This window comes from Hibiscus syriacus, unplaced genomic scaffold, assembly GCF_006381635.1.
Source record: "Hibiscus syriacus cultivar Baekdansim isolate YM2019G1 unplaced genomic scaffold, ASM638163v2 tig00110387_pilon, whole genome shotgun sequence".
Taxonomy (NCBI): Eukaryota; Viridiplantae; Streptophyta; class Magnoliopsida; order Malvales; family Malvaceae; genus Hibiscus; species Hibiscus syriacus.
The window spans coordinates 6,371,813-6,389,056 of NW_024062717.1; the positions used below are offsets into that span (position 1 = coordinate 6,371,813).

The following is a 17,244-nucleotide window of genomic DNA, read 5'->3' on the forward strand; positions in this document are numbered from 1 at the left end:
ACTCCGGTTTTTCAACTTTTTTCCTACTACAATATTCTGAAAATTTAAAACCAAAGTTTTAACCTTTTATAAAAAAAAAAAAAAGCCGTCTCCCTTAAAAAAGAACCCGAAGAAACTGGCATAGCCTTCCTGGGTCAGGTCCCACATTTACCGTTTTATGCTAAAGCCAAACCGCGTCGTCCTGACTACTAAACACCTCTCATAAATAGGAAGATCCCCCGCCCTCATTCTCTCATCCTCGCATGAATTGAAGGCCGCTTTCTTAGATTCGCAGTTTGCATCACTTTCTAGCTTCCCTGCACAAATTCTTTACTTCCTTTCTTTCATTAAATCCTCGATATTATTAGGTAATCATTTAAAATTGTAGTGAAATAGATCTAACTGCATTGGCTGGTTATTTTCTTCTCCTTCCAAATTTGTCGATTCATCTTAAAGAAAAATATTGTTTTATTGAAAAACGTTGTAGAGAGATCTGTTTTCAGAATTTCTGTTTATGGATGAATATTTAAAGGCTCTTTTATTCGTTCATTGAATGCCAATGGTCAATGGTTGAAGCGAACCGGATATGTATTGTTTTTTCTTTTATCTTTTATCTTTTTTTGGTTCCCTGGTTTTCTTTTATTATTTTCATTAAAGAGATGTGACATGTAATAATTTCTTGTTGGGTAGAACTTAGCTGATAAGCGGCTGCTAACTGCTAAGTAGGCGTTATTAACTATCAACCTTTTTTTGGGGGTGAAAAGCATACCATTTTTTTTAAAAAAAATTATTTATTTTAGATTGTAAAACGGGGATTATTAAGATTGTGATTTATGATTGGCTTTTTTCTTTCTTTTTTGCAGTTGAAATGTTTCTTCGGAGAAAGCATACTCAGAAGGATGATCCTGAGCAACGAGATTCAAAGGTAATATTTATTTACTTATTTATTCATATCTGAATCTGAAGGAGAGCAAATATTGTTAATTTGGTTTATAGCTTTATCATTGTTTGTTGATCAAAAGATTGGAAAAACTGGGAAGTGCAACAAAGTTTCGATTTAGGTCATGCAAAGAGGCAGATGTCAAAATTCAAAGACTCAAAAGATTCGAATTTTCTTTTAACCAATTGTTGAGTTGAGATTAAAAGGTGCCTGAAAACTATAAATACTTTATTGATATTGCAGATCAGTGAACTCAGGGCTGCTATAGGACCCTTGTCCGGTCGCAGTTCAAAGTACTGCACTGATGCATGCCTGAGGAGATATTTGGAAGCTCGGAATTGGAATGTCGACAAAGCAAAGAAAATGTTGGAAGAGACATTAAAGTGGAGATCGACTTATAAACCTGAAGAAATCCGCTGGGTATTTTAGATGAATTTCTGCCTCCCTGAGTTTGCCATTTTGGTATTGTGTATGGGTTTTGATATTTCAAAGCCTGTTACAGTTCTAGAAACCTCATAGATTAGGTGGAGTTTGAAACATATTTAGACAGTTTTGGCATTTTAAATCTCGATATGCAATCAAATTTTGGGGATTCTGAGACTCGATAATTGTCTCTGCCTTCTACTTTGTTCACTGGTCATGTGCTTCATTCTGCGTTTGTGTGTGGGTGTAGGATACAGGCATATGTGCCATATGGGTATGTTAATTTTTAAAAGTTTGCATTTGGAATATCCTTAAGGGCCATATCCTTGTACTGATGTTCATATAGTTAAATATGGATACTTCAAGGAAAATGAAAAGCTAGAGCAACATTACATATGGTTGCAAATTAGTAACTGGGAGTCTAGGACAGTTTTTGGTGATAGCTACTTTATATTTTTTTATTGCTTGAACTCACCTCATGTCATATTCTTCTCCAGCGTGAAGTGGCGCATGAAGGCGAGACTGGAAAAGTTTCCAGGGCAAATTTTCACGACCTTCAAGGAAGGACTGTGCTTATAATGAGGCCTGGAATGCAGGTCTGTACCATGTTTCCTCTCCATTCAGTTTTGTTTGTAACCAAGCTTTTCTAAATTCGCCCTTCTAATTTTTCCATCTGTTTTTTTTTTGGCAGAATACAAATTCAGGAGAAGACAATATCCGCCATTTGGTCTATCTTCTAGAAAATGCTATCATGAATTTAGCTGAGGGCCAGGAACAAATGTCCTGGTTGATAGACTTCACTGGGTTTTCATTGAACACCACTATTTCTATCAAAACAGCCCGTGATATCATTTACATTCTACAAGACCATTATCCAGAGAGGCTGGCCGTTGCTTTCTTGTACAATCCACCAAAGATTTTTGAAGCATTCTATAAGGTTTGATCTCCTGCAATTCTATTTGTCTAGTTTAGGCTACGAGTCCAATTAATTCCTTATTCCTGATCTTTGTACCAAGCAAATCTTTGCATCTTCTTTGTCATAGAAGTTTAATGCTATATCTGGTTCTATTCATCGCAAGACGGATTATGAGTCGGTGCTGATTTATACCATTAATTGAGAGATTGGTGAACTTAGTTAATCTGGTCCGTGGAGTGTAATAGGTTTACTCATAGTGCAATTAGTTCCGTTTAGTTGCAATATTTGCAATATGTCAATCTTAGATTGGGACATTATATAACATGAAATTTTGCATTCTATTTGATTGATCTTTCTTATGTAAATTTCCGTAGGCGACTAGGTATTTTCTGGATGCGAAAACAGTTCAGAAGGTGAAGTTTGTGTATCCTAAAAATAAAGATAGCGTGGAGCTCATGAAATCATACTTTGATGTTGAAAACCTCCCGAGTGAATTTGGGGGAACCGGAACGCTGAAGTATGACCATGAAGAATTCTCACGATTGATGGCTCAGGATGATGTTAAAACTGCTAAGTTCTGGGGAATTGACGAGAAGCATCATCACATTGCGAATGGCAATGGGCATTCAGTTGCTGAAGTGGCACCACAGCCAGCACCAATTGCGCAGAAATCAAGCTAACCGAATTGAGCCTGCGCACTAGCTATTGTCTGGAGTGTTATGTCAGAAATCAAGAGATGTAAAATATACATAGGGTCGGGCTTCAATAGGCAGACTTGTATCAACTTGAATCAACTATTTGGCACTGTATATCAATATCCACTTGCTTGCTTAGGTGAAAAAAAGCTCATAACTTGCTCTCAGTGCTAATCATTAAGATAAAAAAGAATCTCACTTTTTTTTAAATCGTCTTTTATAGGGTATGGTTTATATAAAACAAATGAAGTTCATAATACCTTTGTTTTAGGGCAGACAGGTGATTTTTTTTAAAAAAATAATTCTTACCGAAGAGAATGGAAGGAGAATTTTACTCTTAATAAGTATTAAATTCACAACCTAAAGAAGAGTTTTTAACTATATGTTCTAGTGATTGTTGAGCATACAGGCGATATTTATGTTCATGGAATTTGTTTACTCCCAAGTATACGGGGTTTAAGGCACTCAGGCAGCGTATTTACAGTTAATACTTTTAATTTTTATAACGATGAAAGTAGTCAGAAATTGGTTTTCGAAATTGATTTTTTTTTTAAAAAAACTTGATTGAACAAATCAAATCATGAAGCTAACTATGTTGATGATCGAACCGACCAAATAGTAATTATAACATACTCGCTCTTAGAGTTACATTCACATGTGTAAAAATATTTGCAATGATGATTAATGTGTAAAAATATTTGTAAGGTATAAATATTTAGATAATCTAAAATATTTGATAAAATACAAGGCCAAGATATTGATACCATATGTCAAATATAGATACCTTCAACTTCAAATATGTAAAAATATTTGCAATGATGATTAATGTCTATTTTTATGTTTGATTGATCCCTATGAATTGTATAAAGAATAAATTGGTCTCCAAGTACTTAGTGAAGTGCTTGAGATGTATGAAAATGCCCAATTGATTTTTAATTTATTTGATTCATGATGTCTTACGTAGAATTATTAAAGAACAGAGGACACCTTAGATTAAGCTTCTCAATTACCAGAGGTGTAAGGGCTTTTTGGCAACAAGTTGAGACGAGAGATAAGTTGATGTCATTTCTGCCATTGGTGCCGAGTATTGCAGGGCTTGGATTTGAACATACTAGGCCAGTGTTTATTTGATGAAGATATGATGATGCCGGTGGTAATGGCCAATACTCAACTCTGCTGGCGCCCCTGTCCGTTGATTCAGTTCTCTCTATCGTGGATCCAACAAAGCTAGATATGATTGCTCTAAGAGATATCAAGATCGTGAAAAAGCTAGGGGCCACAGTGGACGACACATAATTAGTTAAACGGTTGTTTTTATTTATAAGAAAGCGAATCATGCAGTTGGACTTGGAGGTAGCAACGAATAATGATTGGAATACAAAATCAGAAATGAAAGATGGGTTGTTGGATTGTAATTTGAACGCATATCTTGAACGAAGACAACAACAACAACAACAGAGGTAGCGACGATAGTGGCCTAAGAAACACGATAGCGTGTTCCTTGTCGTCCTCCATGAGCATTGCTTCCAATTGTTTGAAACAACTTATGTGAAGATGGAAGAGCACGATTTCATCAGTAGTACTGCAGATGAAGTTTGCAATTTCTTTGCCGATAAGCAAGCTCCGGATCTTCAATGGTTGGTATAAATCAAAAGGTATGAAATTATGAGATTTAATGTTAACCAGATGCAAGAAAAATAATTCATCATTTGATTTGTCTTGAATTTAGATTGAAAAGAAGGGATTTGTATTTAAAATTATGATTTATTTAAGGACTGATGCCCCTTTTAAAGATGATTTTTTATTAGAGTCAAATGTCTATAATTCTTGTTTAATGTTGTCAAATAGTGTCAAGTAATTAATTTAATGTGTCACATCAGTCTTATGTTATCAGAAATAATTAAGAGCTGAATGATTGATTTGTTATAAAATGATATTGTTAGCGGTCGATTTGTTACTTTTAAAACTTTAGTACTGAAAGAAGAGACTTACTAATACTTCAGTGACCATTTAATGTAGTTTACCCGGAAAACTAACCAGTCAGATATCGACGCTTCTGTGGCAAACAAAATCAAAAAATTCGATTCAACGCGTTCGATGAGTAGTCAACTTTAAAGCACTTTCCCCCGTTCTCCTCCGAAAGCATAGTGCAAGAGCATTAGTGAACCAAAGCCGTACCCCAAAAAAGAAGAAGAAGAAGAAGAGCCGGCAAAAATGACTCTGGGCTTGATCAATGCGAACCCAGTGGTTCACGCCAAGAAAGAACGAGTCGCTCGTAATGAAGGTCCTCACGGTGACGACGTCGTTGATCCACTCGAAATCTATGATATCCTTCTTCTACTATTCTTGGTTTGATATTTTTTATATGATCTTGAACGAGTTAATTGGCTAAGATCTAATTTAGATTTCAATTGCATTTTTTAGCGGACAAATAGTAACTTCCGTATTTGCTTTTCTTCTTTTCTTTATCATTATAATTAGAAAACGAAGCTAAAGAAATGTAAAAAAAATGTTGTGATCTTTGACTGGAAGAGCAAATTTCGTGAGGGATATTAGAGATCCTGAACATCCGTATTCTTTAGAGCAGCTTAGTGTTCTGTCTGAGGAATCAATAACTGTTGATGAGAAACTGGGCCGAATTCTGTGAGTATTTTCTCACTTTAATTTCGATTTAAAATTCGTAAAATTGTGTAAAACGGAGCTTGAAAATAGTAAATTTTAGTTTTCAGGTTCATTTTATGAACTTTGGTGTTTGATTTATAGTTTAATTTAAGGGGATTTTCTTTTTCGTTGCTGCTTCTTCCGCATTTATTTATTTATGAGGTAATATAGTTGATTCATTGTTTAGGATAACTTTCACTCCCACTATCCAGCATTGCAGCATGGCTACAGTAATCGGTCTGTGCCTAAGGGTTAAATTAAAAGAATGTTTTCCTCCACATTTTAAGGTGAGTTTTTGTTCTATAACCAAAGTTTATGATGTTTTGTTTAAATTTTCCCGTCAATTAATCTTCAGAAAAGTGAAATTCTATTGCGTTGTTTCCGTAGAAATAAATACTACTGAAAATGGATTCAGTTCCATCTTAAGTTCAAAGTGATGAAAACTAAGCTGTTGTTATTTGTTAATGATTTATCCTTGTAGGTTGATATTAAAGTCGCCCCCGGATCTCATGCTGATGAAGAATCAGGTGAAATTAGATAGCTTGTAAAAGTTTTCTCAGCAACAATTTTGAATACTTTCCCAGAAAAGCATTACTTTTGTAATGTTGGGGACTGATTTGTTCAAGTTTTAATGTTGATATATATATATATATAGCCATATAGGATAACTTGAAGAGCATAGCTGACAAATTTTGTTTTCCCTTGCTAAAGTGAGAACTCCCTGTGTTGAAATATATCATCTAGGACTCTTACCACTTCTTTATTCGTTTTTTTCCCTAAATGAATTTTAATTTACATGGCAATGCAGCAATTAACCCAAAAAAATTAAAAATTCCACCATTGGAGATGGAAAAGATGTTTATAGATTCATATAGGCGGTCTTCTTTTAATGGAATTTCTTTGATGTGATTTAAGACATAATGGGATTTCAATGTTTTAACTTGTTCTTTCTTAACAAAAGTGAAGGGATTTTATTTCCTAGAAAGATGAGAGATAGAATAAATGAAGAGAATGTATGATACTGGAATTCAGGTGTTAAAGTCTAAGGATATATATTCGACAAAGATGTTCAAAGGTTTTACGTGTATTTGAAGTGTCCTTATATTAGGTAGTTAAAAGAAAAAAAAAATAGAGTTTGAGCAACATAGAACAGATTAAGAGAATTATACATTCGTTTGAATTACTCAACTGCTATACTAGTTTTCCGTTCATCAACCTTTCTTGCTCTTGTGAGTTATAAAGTCTTTTAAAATTCGCATGTCATGTAAGCGATTTCTAGATGTAATGTTTTATCCCTATAGAAGCAGCTTATCTCTTTCACCATCCTTACCTCTCAGTCTCCTGACTCCTTGATCTAATTTTTAATATGTTCACCATGTTCATTCTTCAGTTAACAAGTTGTTGAACGATAAAGAAAGAGTTGTTGCTGCCTTGGAGAATCCTAACCTTCACCAACTTGTGGACGAGTGCCTTTACTCCAAAGAACTTTGAAAACAAGTAAGGTCGGCTGTTTTAAAGCGTATTGTACAGGGTAAACATCAGCCAGCTCTAAATGCAATAAGAAATAACTTAGTTGCAACGTAATTCTCATTTGCGGAATGTATATGCCTTATGTGTGTTGTCGTTGTACTTTGCAGAAGAGTGTACCTAGGTTATTTCGATGTTTTGTTTTTGTTTATTGTGATTATTGTATTATTTTTTTTGCGTTCTTTCATATGGCAATTTGTGACAATGAAAAGCATGAGAAACTTTGCAGAAGCAGTGGCATGTTAGTTGCAGTAGTGGTTGTGCAGCATTTTCCTTTTTATTTGAAAACTTCGTTCTCGTTTTTGAAGCATTCTGTTTTTTTTTATAAAAAAAAAAAAACTGTTGAGAGTGGAGAGCATGAAATAAGATGCGATATGCAACCATAAATTATAAATCATAATTTTTCTCCGCCGAGTCCTCATGAATATTTGCAATTTCTGGAAAATTTTAAAGGCAAAGTTAAAAAATGGTTATTAAATTATTTTAAAATGATTTTTAGATATTAATTTTTTAAAATTTATAAAATAAATATTAAATTTTAGATTTTATTAAAAAATTAGCATCGCAATGTTAGCTGTCGTTAATTGTATTTAAGGTGATGACATAACACAATAAATATCTCATTCGATCTGTCAACTGTAATTAAACTTTTATTTTTAGTGTTTTTTAGCCTACAACATGGGTTTTTTTTTTTTTGTTGTCGAAGGGCATTATCTCTGACATTGAAACTTTGCTTCGTGACTATTGGTGGTTGGGTCGAGCTTCTGCTAGGGGGTGGCTTTTAGTTGCTTAGCACTCAATCTGCCAACCTAAGTGCCTTGGAGGGATGGGGTTTCATGATCTTTGACATTTTAACATTGCTCTCCTGAGTAAACAACTATGGTGTTGTCTTCGCTCGCCTATTATTTTGGTGGCTCGGGTTCTCTCTGCCAAATACTTTCTCTCAAGAGATATCTTTGTGGCTCGTTTAGGTGATTACTCATTGTTAGGAAGCTAGGTTTAGCTACGAATGTTGAAGAACAATGAACCTTTCTTATTCATTCAAGTACATCGATTACATTGGTTTTATAGTAGTTAAACAGCAGCTTTACAATGTACCTAGCTCAACTACAACTAACCCAACTGCCTGCTAACAACTTCAACTCCCTTAACCAACCTTAACTGCCTAGTTACTCTAATACTCATCTTATGCTTGGCTTTGTCTTTATACCGCTCTTGTGGTGATGAGGTTTTCACCGACAAATCAACATCAACAATGATGAACGCATGCATTGTGACCGATGGGAAGGTAATTTGCCTCTTCAATCTACTTATGCTCATAAATCTGCTACGTCGATCTGTTGCCAATAGTTCATGCTTCCAGATTCTACGGCCTGAGATTCTCATTATGTTTTTACTTTTTTCATGCCTGTTGATGCTACACTAATCCTCGGCTGTCTGATTACACCGGTTTCAGTTAATGTCCGAGTCTGGAGTGGTCACTCTTCTGAAGTGTACAATATTTGTTCCGGTTATTATTATCTTATGTGCCAAAGTCAACCGCCACCGTTTTCTTCTCCCCTTTGGCTATCTATGGCAAACTTATCTCTTCCACATAAAATCAAGTTGCTTGGTTGGCGTCTGGCACACGAGGCACTGGCCATTAGACGTCGACTAACATTGGTGGGACTAGTTACTGGACGTTGCTGCATGTGTGGTGTCCGATGAAAACGTCTTACACACCCTTCAAGGTTGTCCTGGTGTCACTGCAATTCTTCATGCAACTAGATATTTTTCACCGGTATTTTATCCACCTCGGTCATTGGTTGGTGCTTGGTTACAATTGTTATTCACAATCCTACCTCTACACTCACTATTGTTTCTCCATGTCTTGTATAACATTTGGCACCATCGTAATGTTTTCGAACATCAAGGCTGATTTCTACCAAGCTGGCAAATGCTCCCATCTAATTAGGTTCTTCTTTCGGCATTTACTGCAGTTTAAGATAGATCAGTATCCTATCCTCCTCTTCTGGACAATCCGATCATTGGTGTAAACCGACTCTACACACGGTCACCATTAATGTCGACAATGCTTGTCCATCATCTTCTAGAACTCCGACCATTGGCGTACTTGCTCGAGATCATCAGGGGACGGTTATTACCGCACGTGCCATTCTGCTTGTCAGTCCTTGTGTGCCTAGTTTTGACGAGGCGACTACTATACCCTATGGTGTTTATCTAGCACTCGAATTGGATTTTCGTAGGTTTAAATTTAAAGCGGTGTTATAAATGTTATTCGACAATTGGTTTCTTCCTCTGCTAAATTATCGGTGATGAGTTTCCTCCTCGTGGAGGCTCGCCAATTATTTCATGCTCATGCTCATATTAGTGTCCATCGCATTCGTCGTTCCACCAATATGATTGCTTATGGCCTCGTACACTACGCCTTATCTGTTTATAGGTTGGTTTATTATGCATATAAATAAGGGATGAAAACGGTAAGATTGGGTTGGATTTTCGTTCAATCTAATCCAATCAGAAAAATATACATTCAATTTGAATCTGATTCGATCGAAAAATATTTATATCCATCGACTCGACCTGATCTGTTATTCAAGAAACATATGTTATTCAAGTGAAAGATAATTGGATTGAAATTTATAATTGTGAGTATATACGTATAATGTATAATGTTTATTATAAAATATGATATAAAATTAAGTGATTAATTTTATTATATATATCATAGATATTAAAGTGTCATAAAAATAATGTGTAGATATCATAATTTATAATTTGATGATAAAAAATTATAAATAATCAAAAAATTATTCAATAATAAATTATATAAAGAAGTAGTGGTCCAGTCCAAATTCTAATAACTTTTTTATTTCCGTCTTCTGTTGAAATGACGTGGGAGATATAATTTGGATTTTATCAGTGTAAAAAAGCGCGGGACGTCACGCCAACACATCGCGGAGATGCATAAATGTACGGTTGAAAAGAAACGACGTCACTTAGGTACTTATTCAATTTCTCAAGAGCAAAAACTCACTGATTGAGAAGAGTCGAGAAGTAAACCGAGAAAGAAAATGGTGCACAGCGCTTATGATTCCTTCGAGATCCTCAACGATTGTCCCGCAAGAATCGATGCCGTCCAATCCTACGGATCGAAACTCCTCGTTGGCTGCTCCGATGGGTCTCTTCGAATATGCGCTCCTGATTCCTCAGGCGCCGACCGATCTCCACCGTCCGACCCGCACTCGTTGCGGAAGGAACCTTACGCACTGGAGAGAACTGTTACAGGGTTTTCAAAGAAGCCTCTTCTTTCTATGGAGGTATTGGAATCAAGAGAACTACTTTTGTCACTCTCTGAATCGATCGCTTTTCATCGGCTCCCCAATTTGGAGACTATCGCTGTGATCACCAAAGCTAAAGGAGCTAATGTCTACTCTTGGGACGATCGTAGAGGCTTTCTATGTTTTGCTAGGCAAAAAAGGGTTTGCATTTTCAGGCACGACGGTAATTTCTTTGATTTTTCCTTTTTCTCATTTTCATTCACCGGTAAATCTATGTTTCTAAACTTTTCCCCTATTTAAAGGAGTTAAAGAAGCAAAACCAAAGTCTGTTTGAATACAGAGCAAGCATATTTGACCGGTTGGCCAAGTTGCTCATCTTTGTTCCCTCATATTCCCTTAGGTTAGGTAATGAGTTCTAGAACCTATAGGAGCACTTTGCTTCTTTCCCTTTTCCCTCCCCTCTAAGATTAGGATTAGATTTAGAATGTATTAAAAAAATCTGTTTGAATATATAAGAAAATGTCATTTTTTTAAAATGTACTCTTTCTGTAGACCAAATGCATAATTTACTGCTATATTTAATAATTAATTAGAATTAGTGTGTCATCTGAATAATTTGTTTATAGTTAATCAGGGTTTTTTTTCTTTTTAGAAGCTTTCCTTTTTGGTTAATGAAAAAGCAAAAGGCAAAAGTAACAATCAACAATCCTTGTTGATTTGATTTATTTTGTGATTTGGATTTGATAGTTGGATTTAGATTTGTGGAATTTTGTTGCCTGCTAACTCTTGAATGAAATTGGTTTGAAAATTAATGTGTAGGAGGTCGTGGGCTTGTGGAGGTGAAGGATTTTGGTGTTCCAGATACAGTGAAGTCAATATCATGGTGTGGTGAGAACATATGTCTAGGTATTAGAAAGGAATACATGATATTTAATGCCACAAATGGTGCATTGTCTGAGGTGTTTTCTTCGGGGAAGATAGCACCTCCTTTGGTTGTCACTCTTCCATCCGGGGAACTTATTCTTGGGAGGGTACGACTTTAATAATTTATTGGTGGCATTTGAGTTTGGTTGTTAAGAGTAATGTGATGTGCCGTTCTTAGGAAAATATTGGTGTCTTCGTGGATCAAAATGGGAAGCTTCTTAAAGCTGGTAGGATATGCTGGTCAGAAGCTCCTACTGCTGTTGTCATCCAGAAGCCATATGCAATAGCTATGTTTCCGAGGCGTGTTGAGGTAGTGTGACTAAATCCAAAGAAGATTGGATTTTACCTATCTTAAAGTTTGTGCACTTTCATTCATTTATTCTTTGCAGATTCGCTCCCTTCGAGATCCATATCCTTTGATACAGACTATTATCCTCCATAATACTCGTCATCTTATAAAAAGTAACAATGCCATAGTTGTAGCATCAAATAACTCAGTTTATGGGCTCTTCCCTGTTCTTATTGGTGCACAGGTACTTCTATATTCTTAGGAAGTTCAACACTATCATATGAAACTTGATCCATCCCATTGTTATGCTTTAACATCATATTTTGCCTCAGAAACCTTTTTAAAATTTTTGTTGACTATGACATGCAAATGCTAACACTAAAGAAGTGCTTTGAACATTGCATCAAAAGATTCGTACTTGCATTGCAGATTGTTCAATTACAGCATCTGGAGATTTTGAGGAAGCATTGGCCTTGTGTAAAATGCTTCCGCCTGAAGATGCAAGCCTTAGAGCTGCAAAGGAGGGGTCTATTCATATAAGGTGGATTTTCCCTCTTAACAGTTATTACTTTGTGCAACTATATCAAGTCAAGTGGCCTGTATTATGTTTCATAATAATTATTGACGTGCTTATCGCATGTTTAAGATGCTACTGCATCTGTATACCCCTTCTAGAACACTTTTTGACATAGCCTACTCTATTTTCTCAAGGTCCTTTCCATAATGGAATATGGAACATCTATTTCTTACTTGAAGCCTGTCTTTTTTTCTTAGTATATTAATCATAAATTTCTTCAGGTTATTCAGGCCTATTGTTTGTTCCTGGCATTATACAGTATGGTTAAACTGTATTATCATGTTGTTGCAGATACGCTCATTATCTTTTTGACAATGGATGCTATGAGGAGGCAATGGAGCACTTTTTGGCATCTCAAGTAGATACTACTTATGTGCTTTCTTTGTATCCATCCATTGTTCTTCCAAAAACAACTACAATTCCCGAGCCAGAGAAGTTGTTGGATGTCTATCTGGATGCTTCACAACTTTCAAGAGATTCATCTTGCCTGTCAGATGATCTGGAAACCTCGCTTACACAACCCTCAGAATCTGATGAGAATGCAGCACTTGAGTTCAAGAAAATGAGCCACAATACTCTCATGGCTCTTATTAAGTACCTACAAAAGAAGAGATCCAGTATTGTAGAGAAAGCTGCTGCTGATGGAACAGAAGAGGTAGTTTTAGATGCTGTTGGGGATAATTTTACTTCAACTAGGTTTAAGAAGTCAAATAAGGTGAGGTTAATTTCACTTTTCATCAATGCGTGTTATAGCGGAGCATATTTTATGATCCTATGTGTACATTAGAGTTCAACTTTTTGCTGAAACACAATTTTACAGACACAAACCAACTTAATTGTGCATATATTCAATCCCAATATGCTGTTAATATCCCATTTCTCTTCATATCTTAAAAATTTATAGAAGTATTCTTCTTCCGTGATCTAATACTATGTTTGGTCCCTTAGGGGCGTGGTAACATTTCAATTAACTCAGCTGCTAGGGAGATGGCAGCTATACTGGATACAGCCCTCCTCCAAGCTCTTCTTCTTACTGGACAATCAGCAGCAGCTTTAGATTTGCTGAAAGGTCTTAACTATTGTGATGTAAAAATATGCGAGGACCTTCTTCAAAAAGGGAATCATTATGCTGCTCTGCTAGAACTTTACAAAAGTAACTCAATGCACCGTGAAGCTCTTAAACTACTACAACAATTAGTGGAAGAGTAAAAAACAAACCAATCGCAGGCTGGGCTCATCAAAAAGTTCAGTCCCGAGGCAATTATTGAATATATCAAGGTCAGTTTGCAGTAGCAGGAAACATTTCTGCTCTTATTGCATTAAAGTATTTTAACTTGATTTATCGATACTAAATACGTTTATGTTATGGGAGCATTGGGATTTTGGAGCAATCTATGCCGTGTGGAACATGGAAGATAAATCTTCCTTCTTTATGAAGGAAACTATATGAAGTTTACCCAGAATAATATAAGAAGTCATAATTTGTTATGGCCTGACCCTATGGACCATGTTTTCTTGGCATTCAGCATTTTTACTGCTTTTATTTGATGCAATCTTTTTGTCCTCGGCTCAAGGTCATTCTATGATAGAACTTTTATATGATGAAAACTTTGGCTGGTTTTATTTGCAGCCTCTTTGTGGCACCGATCCAATGCTTGTGCTCGAGTTCTCAATGCCTACTCTTGAAAGCTGTCCAACCCAAACCATTGAGATGTTTTTGTCTGGAAATATTCCCGCAGACATGGTCAATTCTTATTTGAAGCAGCATGTTCCAAGCATGCAGGGTAGGTATTTGGAACTTATTCTTGCAATGAATGAAAATGGGATCTCAGAGAACCTGCAGAATGAAATGGTAAAGACCTTTTGCTTTAATTAAAATAACTTATCATTTGAAGCCACTAAAGCTCTCATAGTTTCCACTTCTGTTGATGTTGGTTATAGTGCAGCTCATATAACTAGCAATGACTTTTGTAGGTACAAATCTATCTCTTAGAAGTACTTGAATGGTATTCAGAACTAAGTGCTCAACAGATATGGGATGAGAAGGCTTATTCTCCAACGAGGAAGAAATTATTGTCTGCATTGAAATGCATCACAGGATACAATCCAGAGGCTCTGTTGAGACGTCTTCCTCCAGATGCTCTATTTGAAGAGCGTGCAATTTTGTTGGGAAAAATGAACCAACACGAGCTTGCTCTATTACTATACGTTCATAAGGTAGTTTCTGCCATGGTTCATAAACCTAAAAAATGCTGAACCTTTTGTTATGCCAAGGGCCAAGGCCACTATAACACAATTTTTTAGAAGAGTTGCATATATATTAGTCCATTCATACCTTTTCACCCCTCCTTTTCTTTTCAAAGTAAAATCTGATGTTTCTCATTTTAAATATGCTTCTAATAATGAATTCCTCTTGACCTTTATAGCTTCATGTACCTGAAATGGCACTGGCCTATTGTGATCGGGTTTACGAGTCTGTGGTTCATCAACCACCGGGAAAATCTTCTGGCAATATATACCTCACTCTTTTACAGATTTATCTGAATCCTCAAAAAGCAACCAAGAACTTTGAAAGGAGAATTGCAAATTTGGCATTATCCCCAAATACAAGTGTTCAAAAAGTTGGTTCAGCAGCTTTAGTGAGATCTAAAGGAGGACGTAGGAAAATTGCCTCAATAGAAGCTGCAGAGGATATGCGTATTAGTTCGAGCCACACTGATAGTGGTAGGAGTGATGGTGATAATGAAGAATCTAGTGAGGAAGGAAATTCCACTATCATGTTTGATCAGGTACTTGATCTTTTGAGTCGAAGGTGGGACAGAATCAATGGAGCTCAGGCACTTAAACTCTTGCCAAGGGAGACTAAACTACAGGTATTTTGTAACAACTGAATGCTTACAAAATCTCATGAAACAGTTGCATCTGAGTCTGTGGTTATAAGTTCTTCATGAATATGGTTGGCCCCTCAAAGATACGTTGCTAGATTCCTTTTAGGCATCTGAGTATCAGTGGTAGGTTATTTCTTTAAGGTATTTTTGTCTTCCACCTGCAGAACTTGCTTCCATTTCTGGAACCTCTTCTGAAAAAATCCAGTGAAGCATACAGGAACTTCTCTGTCATCCAGAGGTTGAGGCAGAGTGAGAACCTACAGGTATGGTGTTACTTAACAAAAAAAAATCTGCGCATAAATGACTTATCATATAAGATCTTCCTGGCAGCTTATGTATCTATATGATGTGTATATAATATCTTCCTGAACATGGTAGCCCCCTTAAGCCTACTTTGTTTCTTGGTTTTCTTTCGTTCAAGCTTCTGTCTCAACTCTCTAATCATATGCGACAGGTGAAAGATGAACTCTACAACCAGAGAAAAGGGGTGGTGAAAATCTCGAGTGATAGTATGTGCTCTCTCTGCAACAAGAAAATTGGAACAAGTGTATTCGCTGTCTACCCAAATGGGAAAACATTGGTTCACTTTGTTTGCTTTAGAGATTCACAAAATATGAAAGCAGTAACCAGAGGCTCACTACCAAGGAAGCGATGATGTGGAAGCACATGCATAAGTAGGGTGGATAACCGTTAGTCATGTCAGGATGCTACTCAAATGCCAGAATCAAAATTCAAAAGCTCAGAATCAGTTTTGCAGGCATTTTTGTTTATAAGAGCCTTACCTCAGGAGTACTGTACTTTTCACATAATTCGACTCCGGCTATGAAGCTCTGAAGTTGAAAGCAGTGCTTCAGTGGCAGCACGGGAACGGGAGTACGGCAATTATTTGATTTCAGAAACATCAATCACTTAAACTAGTTTGAGCATGTGTGATGATGGAGTTCTCGGAACTCTTTCCTGTTTTATTTTGTTACTGTATTGTTCAAAAACTTTTATTGTAAAACTATTGTTGTACTGGTATAAAAACGCTTATCTTTGATAGTGACACATTAGATTTTCCCAACAAAAGCATAAACAACAACTCCAATTCGAGACCCCTCCTTCGGAGGATCTGTGTGTAAAACCTCAACGTCGAACAGTTTCTTCGCTTTCTTGAAAAACGTAGAGTCCTTTTTCCACCTTCTCAAGTGAGCCATAACGAAAACTTTCTTTTCACCCCCTCTTGCCCCTCCATTCAACAGAAAACGCAGCGTTTGGATCAATGGCTCGAACAGATGATCGTGATAAACCACATCAGAAGCCAAGACAAGATCGAATTCCCGCCCAATTACCTCCATGTCATTAGCCTCTCCCCACCTCAGCGGCGTCACGTCGACGGTCCCACCTCTTCGAGCTACCACGTCAGCATTCGCGTCTGCGTTGAATTTGAGGTTGGGGATGACGTGCGGCAAGTCTGTCATCGTCACATTAGCTCCTATAGTGACGGCCGCCGCGATTCCGACAAGGCCAGTACCAGAACCAAGCTCCAGGATTTTTAGTTTCCGACCATTTTCACTACCGTTAGATAAGGCCGTTAGTGTGGTTGCGAGGGGGCTTTCGCTAAGGTGACTGAGATAGTCATCAAGAAGCTTAACGAGAGCTGTAGCAGCTGGCCAGAGCTGGAAAGAAAGCCCTTCGGAAGGAAGCTGTCTAATCACAACCATTGACTTGATGGAGCGGATGTAATGTTTCTGCAATTGTGGCTTCGCTGCACCGTCAAATAGCGTAGTAAGCTTCTTCTCTTCACCTTCTTCATCAGGCAAGATAATTTTAAAGGGATCTATATCAACTTCATCGTCTTCTAGAGTAGCCATTTCTTTTGACGTTGTTTCTTCGCGCCGCCAATGGATCAAAGCAGGTACGGTATCTTTCTCTAGGGTTGGCCAAACATAGACGACGTGGATTATTATTTTAACATATTTATTATATTGTTTGCCAATTATCCCTATTGACTGTATTTCCAATTTTAGCCTTTTGACTTACCTCGTTACTATCGACTAATTGAAGACATTTTTGTCCATTTACAAAGTTCAGGACTATATATACCCTTGGATGTAAAATTTTAAATTTGAGATATCCAAAGGTCTGTTTGGTCAAGAGCGAGA

General features: G+C 36.7%; 3 protein-coding genes and 1 pseudogene across 3 annotated transcripts; 3 read left to right on the forward strand and 1 right to left on the reverse strand.

Moving 5' to 3' along the window:
• The first annotated feature begins 192 nt into the window (after nt 1–192).
• Nucleotides 193–3,228, forward strand: LOC120122664 (phosphatidylinositol transfer protein 3-like). Its single transcript, XM_039141783.1, has 6 exons — nt 193–347; nt 843–904; nt 1,163–1,339; nt 1,840–1,938; nt 2,034–2,279; nt 2,633–3,228. Exons 2-6 carry the CDS (start codon nt 848–850, stop codon nt 2,936–2,938), a joined length of 885 nt encoding a protein of 294 aa, XP_038997714.1. The 5' UTR covers nt 193–347; nt 843–847; the 3' UTR covers nt 2,939–3,228.
• Nucleotides 3,229–5,063: 1,835 nt separating this feature from the next.
• LOC120122415 (protein AE7-like 1) lies at nt 5,064–7,292 on the forward strand. Its single transcript, XM_039141544.1, has 5 exons — nt 5,064–5,279; nt 5,491–5,596; nt 5,802–5,901; nt 6,096–6,141; nt 7,005–7,292. Exons 1-5 carry the CDS (start codon nt 5,168–5,170, stop codon nt 7,103–7,105), a joined length of 465 nt encoding a protein of 154 aa, XP_038997475.1. The 5' UTR covers nt 5,064–5,167; the 3' UTR covers nt 7,106–7,292.
• Nucleotides 7,293–10,108: 2,816 nt separating this feature from the next.
• On the forward strand, nt 10,109–15,841 carry LOC120122486 (annotated as a pseudogene).
• A 308-nt stretch (nt 15,842–16,149) lies between these two features.
• On the reverse strand, nt 16,150–17,184 carry LOC120122756 (protein N-lysine methyltransferase METTL21A-like). Its single transcript, XM_039141858.1, has one exon. It carries the CDS (start codon nt 16,951–16,953, stop codon nt 16,150–16,152), a length of 804 nt encoding a protein of 267 aa, XP_038997789.1. The 5' UTR covers nt 16,954–17,184.
• Nucleotides 17,185–17,244: the final 60 nt, after the last annotated feature.

Excerpts from the sequence above, each read along its gene's own strand:
- LOC120122664 (XM_039141783.1), top strand. The coding sequence starts at position 848 with ATGTTTCTTCGGAGAAAGCATACTCAGAAGGATGATCCTGAGCAACGA. Across the intron at positions 905-1,162 it reads CTGAGCAACGAGATTCAAAG|ATCAGTGAACTCAGGGCTGC; the intron begins GTAATATTTATT and ends TTGATATTGCAG. Across the intron at positions 1,939-2,033 it reads TAATGAGGCCTGGAATGCAG|AATACAAATTCAGGAGAAGA; the intron begins GTCTGTACCATG and ends TTTTTTTGGCAG.
- LOC120122756 (XM_039141858.1), bottom strand. The coding sequence starts at position 16,953 with ATGGCTACTCTAGAAGACGATGAAGTTGATATAGATCCCTTTAAAATT.
- LOC120122415 (XM_039141544.1), top strand. The coding sequence starts at position 5,168 with ATGACTCTGGGCTTGATCAATGCGAACCCAGTGGTTCACGCCAAGAAA. Across the intron at positions 5,597-5,801 it reads GAGAAACTGGGCCGAATTCT|GATAACTTTCACTCCCACTA; the intron begins GTGAGTATTTTC and ends TTCATTGTTTAG. Across the intron at positions 6,142-7,004 it reads TCATGCTGATGAAGAATCAG|TTAACAAGTTGTTGAACGAT; the intron begins GTGAAATTAGAT and ends TTCATTCTTCAG.